We start from the raw sequence: 17,845 nt of genomic DNA, 5'->3' as shown, positions 1-17,845 counted from the left end.
TGGTTTCTGTTGATGTCAAAAAGTTACACAAGCGAGGGATGAGGTTTTACAACAGGTCGCTTTCACAACTGCACACGAGACTCCACGCCTACGTTCATCACCTGCTGCTACCGGCTACACCTGTGCACGGCTTCCTTTGAGGATTTTATTTTTATTACAGAAAAATATCACATTCAGTCCGAGTCAGTGGGAAATCAGTTGACAGACTCGTCCACGCCTTCTCTCTCTGGACAATAACCGCGTTTCACAAGTGTCCTTGAGTGAAGAGTGGACACAAATGATGCGGAAAACACCGGGATGTTAACGTGATTGTCTCGGTCGCCGCAAACAAGTAGCCCACAGCCGTCAGTCTCCGCTGCATTTCTAATCAGGATCAGCTCCAGTGGAGTCAAAATAATCATTCTAATCAATCACTACACCGCGCACATCTGGGACAGCTGTGAAGTCTTCGTCCAATAAACAAATATTACAACTATGGAGTTGAGTTCAGTTCTTTTAACGACTGGGAGCTCCGTCGGATTTTTCAGACTTGTCAATGCTGGGGTCCGAAACCTGTCCATGCCTGAATCCGCATGCAGGAATGCATGGAAATGGAGAAATATCTCTACATCTTTCGTGCACAGTTTCATCACTGCGATATGGGCAGTGCTTTGGTAAGTTAAAACCCAACAAATGCAGTTTTGTTCATTTTCTATTAAATCTGGATTTGATCGCAAACTATTAGTTTAGGCCTGTTAATCTTGCGGGCATGGCTTCATTAATGGGTTCTGGCTTTTGGCGCGGTTGTACTCAGTATTTGCTTTAAATACATCTCGACTTTATTTTATGTAATTTGACTTTGACTTTATTTTGTCTTTATGTTATTCATAACTTTTGCCATGCTGGTTGACCAAATCCTCCACCAGTATTCGAGTTTTTTTTTTTTTTTTTAACATGTTTACATTTTTAGATTTTATTTAATATTTTTTATTATTTATATTTTTGCTATCAAATTTCCTGCTGTAACTGAAAATTTCCCTGTCATGATACTAATAAAGGAATATCTTAAGGGTGGAATTACAGTGAATAAATTATGTAGGAAGAGGCTTATTGTATAACTGGCACACATAACTTAATTATCTACATTAAAATTAATGTTGACTGAATTAATCTAGCTTAATTGTAAATATTTCACTCTCAAATAAAGTTCCACAAACTGTAAAATACTACTTTTCCCCTTAAAATGTGCCATCTGAACTTTTTTTTTTTTTATCTTTTCAGCTTTTTCCTTCACCCACAGATGGCTGAAGATTTGATTGAAACTCACTCTGTGTTTTCTCACGCTTTGGTGTCGTTTTCAATCGGTGAGTAGCCTGTCAAATCGTGTACTTGTATGAATGGGCTGGTGGAGGGGAGGGTTAGAGAAGGGAGCGCACCCATGGGTGCTGCCACCAAAAGGGAAAGTGGGGAAGTTAAATTATCCATCCCAGCTAGTCTCATTTTCCTACATGGTGTCAGGGCAGTTTTAGGTCACAGGTTCATGTAATTCTTGAGAAGGATTTATTTTAACCAGCCATTACAAGCCTTAACTTGAAAACTATTAGTTAAATCGGTTAGATTAGAAACTTTTTTATGATATAATATCAACAAATTTTACAATGATATTGCATTATGTGAAACCAATGTGGAAAACATTGAACATATTGCATTTTTACACAGCAGTAACATCTTGAATGCTCAGTGAATTAACTGCTGCTGAATTAGATGTTGTCACCCAACATGTGTTCATGTTTCTACAATTATTTATCATAACTATGAGGGTTTACTACATTCAAATTATTTCAAATTTAAACATTTCTATCAGTGAATGTATTAGAGATGCATATTACAGCTACTGTGTGTGTGTGTTTTAGGATGTGAGTCCATTATACTTTTTGGTTAAACTGATGTTCACTTGTCCTGTAGATTATTATTTTGCTACTAAACTCATGGCTCCACGGTGTAGAAAAGAGCTGCAATATTTAACTAGTTTGATAATTGATTAATAGTCTTGAGTCATTTTTTAAGAAAATTGTCCAGTGTCCCAGTTGTGCTCTGATTTCAGCTTCTCAAATGTGAATATTTTCTGGTTTCATTACTCCTCTAAGACAGGAAACAGATTTGTGGATGTCATCTTGTGCTTTTGGAAACAGTGATAAATATTTAATAATATTTTTAGGGAGCAAAACAACTCAGTTATTTGAGAAAATGATCAAAAGATAATGAACTGTTAATTTCAGAAATGGTTTACCTAAAGTGCGCATGCCGCTGCACATTCTTAAAATAGCAACTTACCCTGTTTTTACTTTTTCTCATTAATCCCTAAAGTATTTTAGAACAACTTCTGGCACGTGAGCCCTCTTAAATCCACAAATTATTTACTGGATCTGTGCCGGGCAACAAGGGCTCCCCGAGGATTCCCAGGATGTTTGACATTCTTTTAGGAAGTCCTGCCCTGGAAGCTGGCAAAGCAAGGAGCAGTGTCAGTATGTGAAGCTCAATGGGGAGCATTATTATCAGTCCCTGGCACGGGGCGTAACCCCGTACAGTCATGTGACATCACCAATACACCAACTGCGCAAAAAGTCCGTTGATATATGCGAGCCGTCCTCATCGGATGCCAGTGGTGACACAAACAAGTGGAGTGCTTCACTCGAACCCTCCCACCAGAAATGTGGTGCGATTCTGAGGCCTCAGCAAGTTTAGTGAAGAGTTTTCTACACCAGATTTGTGCATTCAGCCCTCACACTGACGTGCCATAAATGATTCTTTACTGGTTGAATGAAGACCTTGTCCAGTACCTAGAACAATGTTTTGCAGAGGATCCCAACTATGGTTAATGATTTGTGGCTAATACTGCTTTCACGTGCCTTTAACACTCTGCAGGCGTCATTCTTCATGTTGTTTTGTTTGTTAAACATTTTAAAGAATAGTTCTTTCTACTATGGCTGCAACTAATTTTCCTTTTTGTTATTTATTTTATTACTTTCCCCAAAGACTCTTCATTAACCATCATAAATGACAAAGAAAAGCAGCAAATCCTCACAGTTAAGAGTCTGGAACCAGCGAATAATTGCCATTTTTGCTTAGAAAGTGACTGAAACGATTAATGCATTTTCAAAATAGTTGGCAACTCATTTTCTGTCAATCAACTAATTGATTAATTGACCAGTTGTTGCAGCTCTACTCTCTACTTGTGGTGTTTCACCTCTAGAACAGAACAGTAAGTTACCTCTAATACAGAAGAAAAAACACACGGATGGGGATTATTTCTCCATGGGCACATTTTCTCGATATTGTATAAAGTAATACCCATAATGCTATGCAAGTTCAGTTTACACAGGCCACAGTCGCAAGATGTTTACACGCTGCAGTAACTTGGACAGTATCGGACTAAGCCAAGTGTCTTAATCAGGTTTCACATACCTAACTGGGTCATTCAACAAAGACGTGATGTTGGCAGTCTGAAACCAGCCTGTTTGACTAACTGGTTTAAGAAAGGAATTCCCTGTGCATGTAAACATGCTAATGGATCTCACCACAGAGGATGCTGAATGGAAAGTAAATGTATTACTTTGGAGGAATTCACTAGAAACCCATTTTTGTTCCTGCTCAGGCTTTGGTTGGTGGCCAGTGGAAAGTCAAGCAGTGTCTGATTCCTTTGTTCTCAGTGTAGACATTAACACGGGCTTCACATGGACATACTTCATGTCTTTCTTTCTCACTGCCATTCAGTTGTTCTTCTGTCCACCTGTGTGTTTTGAATACAGATTTGTCGGTGCATAATGACTCGTTATAAAAGCACAGGAGCAAGATAAGAGATGTCAGTTAATTGGCACATTTTTTTATAGCATCACACTCTCAGATTGGCCGTTTATGGCAAAACTTGACCCAAACTCGACCTCCTCTGAAAACAAAGGCCTTTGTTGTGTTGGCAAGGATCTGTTCATTGTCAATGCCGTTATGAAACAATATGAACTGCTATTGAGAGCGGCTCATGCAAATAAACCAATCAAATGCTTGATAGCAATCTTTTGTTAATTATTTGTTCTGCGGCTAATATGGATTTGTTTAAGGTGAGATGAACCCAAACATGTCACCATATGGACCAGAGGGTCCTGGTGTCAAATTTCCAACATAATAAGGTTAATTCACGCCTCACCAAAGCCCCGAGCTCCCTTGCACGCCTTCGTCCCCGTCCTCAACACTTCATTATTTTTCCAGCATTCTGAATAGCTGTCGCCATGGTTACCGCTGGTGGCGGGGAAGGGGTGGGGTTGGTGGATATGAATAGCCCCTCTCCAAGACACATCTTGGTTGCCATCGCTGTCGTCATGGAAGCAGCCCCCCTCCGACACACTTGATGCGCTCAAGGCTTCTATTGTCAGAATAATCTGTTGCGTTTGGGTAATTAATGAATTGCTGAACGTAAAGATGACATTAACATTGACTGAATGCTGTCCATCCCCACAGGTTACTTCATCTATGACTTCTTTGACATGGTGTTGAACCAGAAGCTGAGTCAAGCCTGGGAGCTGCTCTTTCATCACTTGGTGGTAGGTCTCAAAAGAAATACAGTCACAGTTAGACATAAGCTCTTGTCTAAGATTTTATCTTTTGGGCAAAGACCTTGACCGTAACTGTAGAATATCTAACCTTTGCATCTGAGTAATAAATCCTCCACATGCACCCACCAACCCTAAGAAGTGCACAGTACATACTGCACAGACAAATCATGCACCACAACCCCAGCACACCTGTCAGAGGCACAGACATGGGGAAGACAAAATACCCGTCTTTCTTGTCTAGTCACAAAGAACAAGTGAGGGAAGAACAAAGAGACAATCAACCCAGTGTGATCACCCCCTCTCCTCTGCCAAGCATTCAACCTACTGTCATGCCTTGAGAAAGTTGAACTCCACCCGACTCCCTTCCCGTCCACTTAACTACACAAACGTTTCTAGCAGATTCCCATCAGAGCCAGGCATCTTCATGAGATGGTGATGATGGGAGATATTTTCCTGAGGGAAGGGCAGGTCAGATCAGTCGACCCTTCCCCCCTCTTCCTGCTTTTAAACCTTAGCGAGAATTAACAGGGAAATGACCTGAAGTGGCAACATAGATAGAACTGGATCCTTATTGAATATTTTCTCTCTCTCTGCTTCTGGCTGCGTGACCTACATCCAAGACTGCGCTGATGTTGTGTATCACTGTCTGTTGCCAAGCTCTCATCTTGTTATTGTAGTGCATTACTCACCTCACAAGAGCTGTTAATTAAAATTTTTACTAGAAGTGGCTCTAACAGGATTGGGGTGGATTTGTACAGTACAGAAACAACCATTTTTGTATGTTAATGCAGGCATGTTTGAACCTAAAGTATATGGAAGTATGTCTCTGCTGAATGTAGAAATCAGGTCACTGAGGCCATGGCTCACGCTACATAAATAAAATGTATATTGTATGGTGACATTCCAGTTGCAAATTTCTAAAAAGAAACATGCTTTAACTGGCCACATACTTTATTTATAAATACAGGCATGTAGTCTGTCATACAGTATGAGCTCACATTCTGTCCTGATAAATATCACTCTGCACATCTCTGCATTTCAAGTGTACCAGAATTTTAAACTCTGATACAAAACTGGATTAGAAAAAAGACACTTGATACATGAGCGTGTAGATCTTGCAGATCATGTAGATCGTTTCAATACTTTTGACAATCTTATTATCTGGTAGATATTTTCCCGTGTATTTAGATACAAAACAACTCTAAAATGCCAAACTCAGTATCTCTCTTGCACAAGCACACTGAGGGTTTTGACATCAACATGGAGGCTGACACTGTACTAGGAAACTGCCAAAAGTTTTTATCAACTTGCCCACATTTCAACTGGTTTTGGACGTCTAATGCTGAGTGATAAGATATGGGAATTCTTTCTTCTTTCTACCATGCCAGATCAAATATTTCCGTGTAAGAAAAGTTAGAGAATGGTGATTCTTTCCGAGGTTTCCTTTGTTGGTTTCTGAAGAATCACTGTTTCCATGAACACAGTTGTCACTGAGCTCTGTAGCCGAGGCAGTATATGTTATGTTGAAAGTTATCTTGTCTTATTGTGTCTTTATCTTATTGTGCATGTCATGGCTTGCCTGTGCAAACTTTCCAATGCATGACTGATTAACCTTTGGAACAATTTTGCCAATGCTATTTATAGTTTTGTTGTAAATTTTGCTAATTTCTACAAATGTCAATGTCCCCATTTCCTCTGATGCTTCTGGTTGCTCAGGAGCTAACATTGGTTTGTCTGGTGATGATTGTACTGGTCTGTGACATCCTTTGTCTCTAAACAAGGTTAAAGGCACACCTGAATCATTTTTTCCCAGGTGAAGACCAGTGTTTTGTGGGAGGAAATACGTGAGTCATTTGGCATTAGTTGTGGGAACGAGCTCCAGCACCACCCAGTTCTTGGTGGATTAGGCCTAACAGAGTTTGAGAGAAGATAGTCATATCCACTCTTCTTTCCTGAAAGTCTTGTTTTTTTTTCTCCTTCACTTCCTGGAGGCCAAGTGAATGGATGCTTTGGCCAGGCCAGCTGGCCCCAGATTGTCACTAGAGTGTGGGAGGGACGGACTTCTTCCTCATTCACATGGCTTTCTGTGTTTCTCAGCAAGCTAACTTTCTGTCTCTTGAATAACTCTGTTTTCCTATTGTACTGTCATCAAGACTTTCATTCATTCTTGTCTGATTGCATGTGTCTCTCTGAAAGACCAGCCTCCTTCTGCTCCTTTGATAGCTTGTCCTCATCTGGCCCGTTTCTTTTATGTTGTGTTGGCTATTTTCTTGCTCCTTTTATGCAGCTATGATAAATTAGATTATAAGAGTTCGAAAGCAAGAGATTCAAGTCAGGGCTTGCAAACATGAGTGTACTGGCCATCTGAAGTTGTAGGAGTTTTACTAATGGGTGTTACACTGAACCAAGCAGGTCCAGCTGGTTGAACAGTCAGTCGCAGCAGGTTGATCTTTAGTTAATCCCCTCCTCACATGGCAGCCCCTTGATTGATCTTTCATCCCTGCTCATCATCCTGTTTTCTTACAGTGCTTGAGTGTAATCTAGCTTTGTTTGGACGCATGTCATGACAATGACATATGCAAACTTAAAACATGTAGAGACAAATACTTTGTCTCTATATAATATTACTTTTTTCTTTATGAGAAGAGTCAAATCGAATTTTAAAATAGGTGTTGATTAATTTAATAATTGATCAATTGTTGCAGCTCTAATCAGCCTGACCGTTCCAGCTAGCTATAATCAAATTTTTCTTAAATGTGCAAAAGGGTTTATACTTTATACTACTTTTTTAGGTCTACTTTTTATGTCTGTTGCCCAATATGTTTTGTACTTTCAAACCCATGCATGTTTTTCGTCCCACATCTCACTTTTTCTCCTTCTTCTCCTCCTCCTCTGCTTTTATGCACTGTTTTGACTCCTGTCTACTCCTTTACTGCTTTTCTCCTCAAATGCACATATAATTATTTTTCTTTTGGCATCACTGTTATTTTTTCTTGGTGTCTTCATCTACTGCGAGGGGTTTTCTCTGTCATACAAGCATGTAGTGAAACACTGTGAGGTGTAACGCGAGTTTTGTTGGTCCCTGTTGTCGAGTTCCAGGAGAAATAATAAAGTCAAACATTCCACGGAAAGTTTTTTTTTTCCCTTGTTATTGACTGAAGTGGAGATTACAGCTTCTTATTTCAGTCTGAGACTGGCCCTACCACAGTCACTCACGCCTGATGAGATCCTGTCAGCCATAACCTCGTGCTTCCTTTGGAAAACGGGAAGTCCAGATAGTTCTGCCACAAATGCTCTGTCTTCCTCTGAGGTGATATATGTATGGGCCTGCTGTATATGTTGTCTAAGAAACAGAACATGCAGGGCTTTTAAAAAGTAATCATAAATGTATGGCCTGTAAAGCGTGGTGTTTACAAAAGTGTTGAGTTAAATTAAATTTTTTGCTGAGCTGCATTAATTGTAGTGCGTGTGGTTAATGTAAAACCAAGGTTTGTTTGCTGTTCTTGTAAAAAAAAAAAAAAAAAAAACCCTCATCCCTGTATTAAGTCTGTTACAGCCTTGTTTGTCCATGACTCTCGGAAATAGTGAGCTTGTAATTAAAAATATGAGCCAGAAGAGAAGGATGCCAAGCAGAAGCAGAAGGACGGATTATTTTTTTTCCGTGAAGAATGAAAGCATGTGAAAAACAGTATGTCCAATGTTCTCTGAGATTTTTATCAATAATGCACAGTGGAAACACCAAGTGAATCAGTTTTACTCTTCTGCTCTCTCTGTCCCCTCACAGGGGTTTCAAGTTTTTCAGTATGTTTGCTGTTTCCTTCCATAAATGTCTATCATCCCTCTCTCATCAGGCAGAATTCAATTATCTTCGTAGAGGAGGGGTACGAGGCCGACTTTCCTCTAAAACAGATCAGGGTGGCACAGGTTAATTGGTTACATGAGGAGACATGCTACTTCAATCACATCTGCTCTTTCCTATCTGCTTCAAACCTATACATATAGGCTCTTAAATATTCTCTCTCCAATGCTACTTATATCAATCTTAGTCGTGTAACATTTCATCATCATTTGTACTTCAATTAGTGTTGGGGAATACTTGTACAAATTTCTCCTACATACAGAAATGGAGAAAAAGATTTTGTAACACCCTGGGGAAGTAATTAATTTCCCAACAGCCTTCTGGCATTTCCAAATTTGCAATAATCAGCCCAAGTGGCCTGTCACAAATAAAGTTAAATATAGCACTTTTAATCATCAGTCACATTTCCTCAAGTCTGCATGATGTAAAATGTGCAGCATATATGTGTTAGATAGGTTTTTGGGGGGTCATAACATTCGCTAATAAAAAATAACGTATAAAACTCAGATATCCCTAAGCAGCAGCTTATTGTAGGTCACACAGAGCATCCAAGTTTTAAGCATTAAAACTCAGTAGAAGCCCCCCCACCCCCCCCGCAGTGATTACATCATTGGGCCTGCTTGGATTTGACTGATACTATCTTTATTTCGGATATGGGAGTTTGCCCTTATTCTACCCACATTTTTTGAGAGAAGATGAGAAGTTTTTGTCAACATCCACCCAGCTGTTTTACAGATTTTAAGTGAGAGTCTGGTATTATAGTTTCATCTTTCATCTCTAAGAACTGTCTTACTGATTTCTGATGTCTGAGGTCATGAGCTTTCTGCTTAATGTCATTGTTTTCAAGTTTTTAAACTTTTAGTAAGTTCTCAACAAGGGTAAATATTATTTTCATCTTTTCCTTCTATCTATAAATGTTTCTTTGTCCGGCTGCTAAAAAGCTTGGTCACAGTATGGAGCTGCCAGTGTACCCTTGTAACAATTCTTCATCTAAATAGTGAGAGTTGTGAGTTCTCTGAAGAAGACGGAGTAATGAATCAAATCTCTTTACTTCCTGCAGCATGGAGAGAAGACTCAAGCACTGTGTCTTGCCTTATATACAAAAACAGCAGTTGCTGATTCTATGTTCCATCGATTTTTACACTCAAACTTACAGTTATCGTCCTTCCTCGCAACTTTGAGACAAAGAATCCCATAATCAATACACTGAATATTCATCAAAATTGTTAATCTTCCACAGTTGTAGAAATTATGTTTCGTGTTATGTTAAGTGTGCGAGGTTGCTACTCAACATAATTTATGAATTATTGTTAAAGAGAGGGTTTTCTTCTACACCCACCTCCGCCTGCTGGTGGATGGTGCACAGCAGAGGTATTCCACTTTGATAGCAAGTGGGCCACATAGAAAAATCACTGGGGGTTTGTGGGCCACACAGATTACTATCAGTTACTGGCTACAAATAACTCTTACAGTATAATGTTAATAGATGTATTCCTCTGAAGCCTCGGGAAAACTGGCAGAAAAATATCAATGATTTGCCAAGTAGTCCCTCTTCACATTGTGTTCTTTCATCACAGCAATGCATTTATTGCATAATAGACACACCAGCAAAATAAATAATTACTTGTTAGTCCATTCACTTTGGAAATATCTGATTTTCATAATCCACTTTATGTGTCTTTAGCTTCAAAGGAGACATGAAATGTATTGTTAGCTTCACCTAACATGATTTTCTGTGGCCCACCAGTCCAGGTTGAGGCCTGCCTGAGCACATGGCAGGTGTGGAGCAGGTGTATTCCCATTGCAGCCAATCACAGCACAGCATTGATACTTTAAAAAGATGTACCCAGTAACATATCAGTTTAGATCAGTCCATGGTAGAGATGTCTCAAAGTAGCTTAGAGATCTTTACTTATGTGCTATGTTTTATCATATCAAACACATGCCAGACTCATTTACAGCCTCTTGCAGACCACAGAAAAACTCAAAATGGTCTTATCTGGCCCGTGAGCCACTAGTTGAATAGGCCTGGTGTACATTATATTGCCCAGGAACATGCAGTGTACAGCTGACATGAGTCCAGCTGACTGTCAGATTTACTGAAACAACAGTACATGTCTGTGTGTGTGTTTTTTGTCCATATAACCTGGAAATCCTCTTAGTTGCTCACATGCTCATATTTGCCTTGTTTTCAAATTCAACATCAGTCCTTTTTCCTCCTGATTGTTCATCTTGTACCAACCTCAGACATGTGGATGGAACTTTGCCAGGCATGAAAACAGATATTTGTGGGAGGAGGGTGAAGCTGTCTCACATGTCTAACAGGGGATGTCACTCTGGGAGGCAGGAACACTCTGTATTTGGTTGCCATGTTGTCACTAGTGTGACACCACATGTCACTGGAATGTCGTGTCAGCCATGAATATCTACAGCCTCAAGTCGGTAGAACCTGATTATCCTGTACGCCTCTAATTGTCTTTCAATGTATCAGTTACCTTTTCTGTGCTTCAGTTACTGCGTCCACTAGCTGCTTGGTTGTCTCAGGCAACATTCAGACAGAGTCAGGTGTTGCAGTGATAAGCTGCAGGGTTGTGGTGAGGATGTTTAGTTGTGATTAGAAAACAGCACGGCACAGTTAATTGAAGTATACAGCATCCATACGGCAATATGGCCAAGTGCAAAGCCTAAATCACAGCAGGTGCATTTTTTGATAGAGGAAAACTATGTGACAAAACAGAATAGCCCCCTGTTTTGGTGATATTTTCAAGCTGGATCGCTGTCTTATGTTTCTGTCAACTGTAGCATGATCATGTTGTTTCTCCAAAAGTTAACTTTGTTTCAAGTTTTCCGCCACAAGCCTCTTTGTTTTTTTGCAGCTTCTGCAGCTTAAACCCGCTACCCCCATTCAATGTGAATGAGATGAATGACATTTTTTCCGCAATGTCTGATTCTGTCGGATGAAGTACAGACAAATGCAGAGCACTGAGATTTGAAATCCTTCAGCCTCACTTGGTTTGAAGTCTCCATTGTTGCTGTAGCTGTTTATATGAACATATCCTGAGCTCGTCTGTTTCCTGATGGATGTACTTCCTCCCGTGGATAATCTTGCATTGTCAAGAACATGAACAGTCATGTTGTCGAGGGTTAATGTCAAATAGAAGTGTACAGCTTGGTTTGTCATATAGCTTTGTGTTGGCTTTTCTTGCTTAAAGCAGCCAGGATCCTTTATAGCAGTAGTTGATTTAGTATGTATGCTATGTTTGTGTTTTTGCAAGCCAGCCCACAGACATATTTCCAGCCATCCACAATCTGTGTGCTCTGCCACTCCTCCTTTTTGACCCAAACTTTGGTGTGACAGACCACATGGAAAGAGTGTTGCTTTTTAAAATCTCCAGTGTCAACATCATGTTTGCAGACCATGAACTGCTGTAACCTCCACTTTTTTTTGTTTAAATTTTAGTAGAACGTAGAGAGTGGAAAGGCCTTGAACGATACAACAGTGACTATGTTTACATGCATGTTTCCACTATTGTTTAGAATGTGACAATATTCTGAATTTTATACGGGTGTACAGCATATTCTGACATATACCAACTTCTAAACATTGTAAAAGACTTGAATATCAACAGGATTATGCATAGGGACAAGTTTCACAATGCAGACGTTTTTAAGAAGGTGGTTGAACAAATATAAGAGGAAGGCTGTGTCCACACAGTTGAATAAGTCGCCCACTGGTGTAAAACTTTGAAAAAAAAAATACTGTTTTTATGTGAAGAAGCAAAATAGCTCAGTCATTCCACTTTTTTCCATAATCGGAGTATGCACAGCTGCATGCAAATGGGAATATTTGGGGAATATTTATTTTCATTAGGCATGTAAATAGCTTAAGAGGAAAATTGGCTTTTCAGAATAAAGGGCAAAAGCCTGAATATTTTGTCTGTGTAAACGCAGCCAGTGTCACACCACATTCTGAATGAAATGACAGCCAATGAGATGGCGGAGAGGCACATGTTGAAAAATAGAACATTTTTGTGGTGATCAGTTTTTTGGTGTGTAATGCTCATGATTTGTGTGTGTGTGTGTGTGTGTGTGTGTGTGTGTGTGTGTGTGTGTGTGTCTCAGCAGTCTCGTCTTTTTGGCGGGGAACCCTCAGGAGGTCCCCCCCATTCTGTGTATATCCAGACAGGAGGACAGACATCTGGTCTCCACATGAACCTCAGGCTCCTAAGAGAGAGACACACTTCCTGAGAGGGCTTCTAGAAATGTGTGCACCCCCTCAAAACATTTCTGTGCTGCAGCTCCACTCCATATATCACACACGCTGCCTTGTTCACAACCCCCCTATCCTTGTATGACTGCCAAAACATCTCCCCCATCCCCCCTCGTCCACCTACTCTCTGCAGCTTGTACCACCCCCTCACATGGCTACAAACCAATGAGAGCCTCCACAATCCAGTAGTAGGCCTATTATATTTCGTTTTTGTGTTGTTGTTTTTTTTCCTCTCATGGTATGATTTTCTGACACTGAGGAATTTCCTTGTCCATTGTTCAGTTCACACTCATCTAATGCAAAGACACCAAACAACAAAATCTACAGACTGATAGGTGGAGCTTGTTGTCTCTATCTCAGCCACAGAAATGTTGCTGTGAGGCACTGGAAAACAGTCACTGTGGACTATTAGAAGCCTGAGAATTGCTCTGAGGATGTGTGTTTATGATTTGTCTTCACCAGTCATGTAGACATTTGCTGACATGTTGTAATTACACAGCAGCAAAGAGTGAATTGAAATCATTAGAAGTGTGTAACATGTCTGAATTTGTCCAGAGAGTGGGAAAACTTGCACAATGCGTGCCTTCTCAAACTGCACACCATTACGAAATATCTCTTAGAATAACAAACACCTGTTGTGACTGTAAAGACAGGAAACTGTTAGCATTGGGTTGCAATTTAAAGTTGAGAAATAGCAGGTGGATGGGTGGATAAACAGAATATTTGGTTTTAATCCCATCAAAGTGCTTATCAAAGGTTGATTGTGAAATCGAAGTTATTAGTGTGAAGTGGAACTAAGATGAACAGATGCAGGTGCCATCCATCCTGAACACAGCAGGCCAGTGTGAGGGAGCCGTATATGGTTTTACAGTATACTGTGTTCGGCCTTCAGGTAAACAGAAAAGAGCAGTGGTGTTACTCGCTCAAACACACACATACCATGCTTTTCAAAGAGGCTAGAGGCTGGAAAATCAGGATGCCCTATGGAAGGAGGTGGCATTTGTTCGCAGTTGGCATAACAACCAGGAATGCTGTTTGTGGAGGCTTTCTTTCCATCCATCAGCAGGATTAGAAAACTGAGAGAAGTTGACACATGGTGAGCTACTTGTCATTACTGAAAAGCAAGCTGGGGCAAAGTAGGAGATGCGCATTTGTCCTCCCTGAGTGACACACCTAACGGCCTCGAACCGAACCATAAAAAAAGATGGAGAACCAACTTGGCTTAGATCCAGTTGCTGTGGGAATACCAGAGTACTTGCGTATGATTCCAAAAGCAGCGTGGGCGGGTGTGCAAGCATGTGAGAGTGCAGTGTAGGAACAACCTCACACTGAACATGTGTAGTAAATGGAGTTAACCATTTCAAGCCCTTTTTATGGTGTTGTTTTTCATAGCAAACCTGACATGTCTCTAGTAATTGTCAAGGGTTTGTTTTGTTTGTTTCTCACATTTCCCCAGAATTCCTGGCTGTGATAGTGCTAAAATTATTATACTATAAAGTTATTTGTACAATATTTTGTATGTTGTATGGTGTAATTGCAGAAATCAGTTAGCATATCAGCACCTTTGGTTCATTCCTCTTGAAGTCAATGGGTTTTTTTGAATGGGCTTTTCATTAATTGCTTGTAATTAGGTTTGTGGTTAACATAAGCTGAAGAGATGTTCATGTTTTTTCTTCATGAATTTTTAAGCCTTTACGTGTCTTAAAAAAGATATTTGCCATCAAGTTGCTAAATAAGACTACAGAGGTTGTCAGGGGGCATTAAACATCATCATGCCGAACACTAGTCACTAAGTGGTGTTACTTCGTTTACAGCTTAATGTCAGCTTTTTACTTCTGGCGATTGCATTTGCACTTAACTTGCCATAGAGCTTATTTTGTGCACTATTTCAAAATCAAAGTGGAAAAATCCCATTGCTTTTTTTTTGTTTTATTTTTTGTGGAGGGAACCGGAACAAGGCCAGCTTCAGGGTTGGCCTACAAAAATATGTCATCCCTGCAGCGCTCTATGTGCAAGTGGATCCACAAACACAGGAAACAGTAAAAACTGCAAGCCTTGCCCCGTCCAAAGGTAGCAACATCTCACCTCTAAAGTTAATGTTTATATCTTAAAAAAAAAATGTTAAAAATGTTAAAAGGACAACTTGCAGATGCAAATTATCTGTTTCCTTGTGTCTCCCTTTATCTTTGTGCTAAGGTAACTGGCTGTGACTTACATATTTCTTTATATACATGAGTGTTCAATCTTTTCATCCAATTCTCAGCATAAACAGGCAATAAACATATTTTCCAACTATTCTTGTAAGAATATGCATTTAATACTCATTTTGGAAGCTAAATCATGGTGCAGCAGTGGAATATAATCAGTGTCATTGTTCATTCATTAAGGAATTCATATTTTTTCTACTTTTCTCTGCAGTCAAAGATAAACAAAACACTGCAGAACTGCTAGTGTTGCAACCCGTGAACAATCAGGAACATCATCAGATCTCAAGAGCTTTCTGGTGCTTCCTGACCTTAATGAGCGTTCAGATTCATTGGAAAACCCATCATCTGCTCCTAACTTTTCTTGGGTCGCTCTGAGAAGTGAGGTAATGGATGAGACATGCAGTAAACTCAAGTGCAAGCAATGCAGACCACTGCTCCTCCCTTCACACCCAGTGCCTAAATACCTCAAGTGACCATGATTCACCCAAACACACCTATATGACAGAGTAGCTCACCCTGAAGTCTCACATGAAAAAAGACTCATTCTCTCAGCATGTATTTGAAATAGGAAACACACTGTTACAAATGAATACCCATGCAAAGCTAATTGATCATATTTCCCCTAACTAACTGTGTTTGGGAACATCCGGTGAATATCTCACCAGATGTTTGTGACAGTGAGGCACTAAAGTGGACTGCTGTCAGCTGACGGGAGTTAACACAGGTCGCATGATAATAGTTATGACCGCCATCCCCCAGTCCTCTAAGTGTGCGTGTGTGTGTGTGTGTGTGTGTGTGTGTGTGTGTGTGTGTGTGTGTGTGTGTGTGTGTGTGTGTGTATAATCGTTACTGTCTCATGTTTCCAAGCTGCACATCCTTCCATCCAGTTTCTCTTACAGACTTGGAGCTTTTGTAAGACTCTCCCACCTGCTCATTATCCCCATCCATGACCAGATGGTTAACATCTCTGTGGAGCTTCCTATTAGTTTCCTCTCCCTCAGCTTCACTTTGTCATTTCCTGTCCCCTCATGACCTGTATTAAGGAGCTACTTCCTGCCTCCCTGTCTAAATTCTTATACAGTTATCATCATTGCATGTGTATCCAAATGTTACATTTCCACCACTGTTTGAGCGTGTTAAAGAGAGTCACAGGTGCATCTGCAAAGCACAGTTTTAGTATCTCTGGTGGTATGTGGTTTCTTGCTGTGGTTAGTTGTCGTTATTGCCTCTTGTCCTGCCAAAAAAAAAGGTTATTTGTGAATGTTACAGGCTTCAGCCAGAATGATGCTTGGTAATACTGTAGTTTTGGTTCCAAATTCAGCATCCCCTGTTTGTAAAGGGTCTGCCATCTTACACAGGGCTGACCAGTATGCAAAAATATTGTGATTATTCTGACAGATATTGCGTTTGCAAAATTGTCATGCTTTTAGTGGGAAAGGTAAGTTTTTTCCCTTACATCTGGAAAATTAGGATTTGTAGCCTGTGGCATCTCTGTAGAACCAGAATGCTTCGTTTATTCTTCTTGGATCTTGGATAATGCACTTCATCATATCTCAGTTTCAGTAATATTTAGATTAATTGTTCAGGCCTACATCACACTACATTACTGGCACACAGGCCAAGTAGAGGGAGGGTGGAACAGGCAACATGATCTAATGCAGACTAATTACTCCTAGTATGTGACATCAACATGTAATTTGTAGTTGTGTGTTATGACTCATTGAAACTAAAAGGCTCTGTTAATGAGCAAAGACATAAAAAAAATATTATTTCCCCATTACAACTTAATTGCCATTAGATGGAGAGGTCATCTTTAGACAGGTGAAGAAACCATAGGGCAATCCTGTGCTGTAGTCAGGGAATTAGCTGTGATTGAAATAAATTTTCAATCACAGCTGATAAAATAAAGTACACATCACTTATATTTTATCATATGTGACTGCCTTCTTTGTAAAGTGGAAAGTAACAACCTTTTTACTTTAACTTATTATAGTAGTATAGAAGTAAATGTTGATTGCAGTGTAATGGCTTTAAAATAGTGACACCATCTGCATTTAGATGTATTCAGTACAAGCCTCACTTTCATCTGTCTGCCACAGGGCACAACTTTTGTCCCACAAAAATGATGTCTCCATCATAGAATAAATTAACGAACAAAGTCCTGCTTTTTCTCCTCATGTTTCCTTATATCATTACTCCCCCTTCCACCCTGACGCGAGTGTTGAGCGTTGAGAGTTGAGCTCTGACTCTGAAGAAATTGGAAATGATCCAGTGTTCTGGTGTTATCCTTGTAACAGTGGCACAAACAATAAAACCACCTGGAAACAACAGGGGGACAGTTGAAAAGTCTACTTTTAGTGACAAAAAAACTTCAAAGCACAAAAAAATGTCAGCAGTTTCTTATACATAATAAGTGACACTAAGACATTATATTTATTGTAGTTATATATAATTTAAGTATAGTAAATACATTTTGATTACTTCCTCTTTTGTTTTTACTGACATATTGTATCTGATGATCTAATGAAACCTCCTTAAATGGCAGCCAGCTGCAGGGTCACAGCAGTAGCGCCTTTTTATTCCAGTTCAAACAACCCAAACACTGATGCTGTTAAAAAGAGATGACAGACGGTCTTTTCCATGTGTCAGTGCTGATGGTAACATATCTTAAATGGTTGTGGTTTGCTTTTTCTAATGCTTGAATTACTTCTGAAAAGCTGTTGCTGACATTGTGGTTTTTCTCCCCGAGCTCTTTCTGGCACACACACACACACACACATGTAGTCACAAGGTAAAGTAGGCACTGTGTTCACGATGCATTTAATCATCACTTAACAAATATGGGCGTGAATGTGCTGTCATGGGCATCTGTGTGCAGTTATTGAATATACAGCACAGGTGTGTGTGTGTGTGTGTGTGTGTG

The 17,845-nt window shown here is 39.9% G+C and overlaps 1 protein-coding gene across 1 annotated transcript in view; it reads left to right on the top strand.

The window, feature by feature from the left end:
* Positions 1-17,845, top strand: part of tlcd2 (TLC domain containing 2) — a 29,961-nt gene continuing 12,116 nt past the window's right edge. The window contains exons 1-3 of the mRNA XM_084716999.1: positions 1-653; positions 1,261-1,343; positions 4,492-4,574. Of these exons, the coding sequence (XP_084573125.1) occupies positions 475-653; positions 1,261-1,343; positions 4,492-4,574 (345 nt within the window). The 5' untranslated portion in view covers positions 1-474. The remainder of the gene's footprint in view (positions 654-1,260; positions 1,344-4,491; positions 4,575-17,845) is intronic.

The sequence above is a fragment of the Lutjanus erythropterus genome, chromosome 4, assembly GCF_056507025.1.
Source record: "Lutjanus erythropterus isolate fLutEry1 chromosome 4, fLutEry1.hap2, whole genome shotgun sequence".
Taxonomy (NCBI): Eukaryota; Metazoa; Chordata; class Actinopteri; order Lutjaniformes; family Lutjanidae; genus Lutjanus; species Lutjanus erythropterus.
The sequence above is the reverse complement of the archived record's forward strand: the minus strand, read 5'-3'. Positions and strand labels throughout refer to the sequence as shown.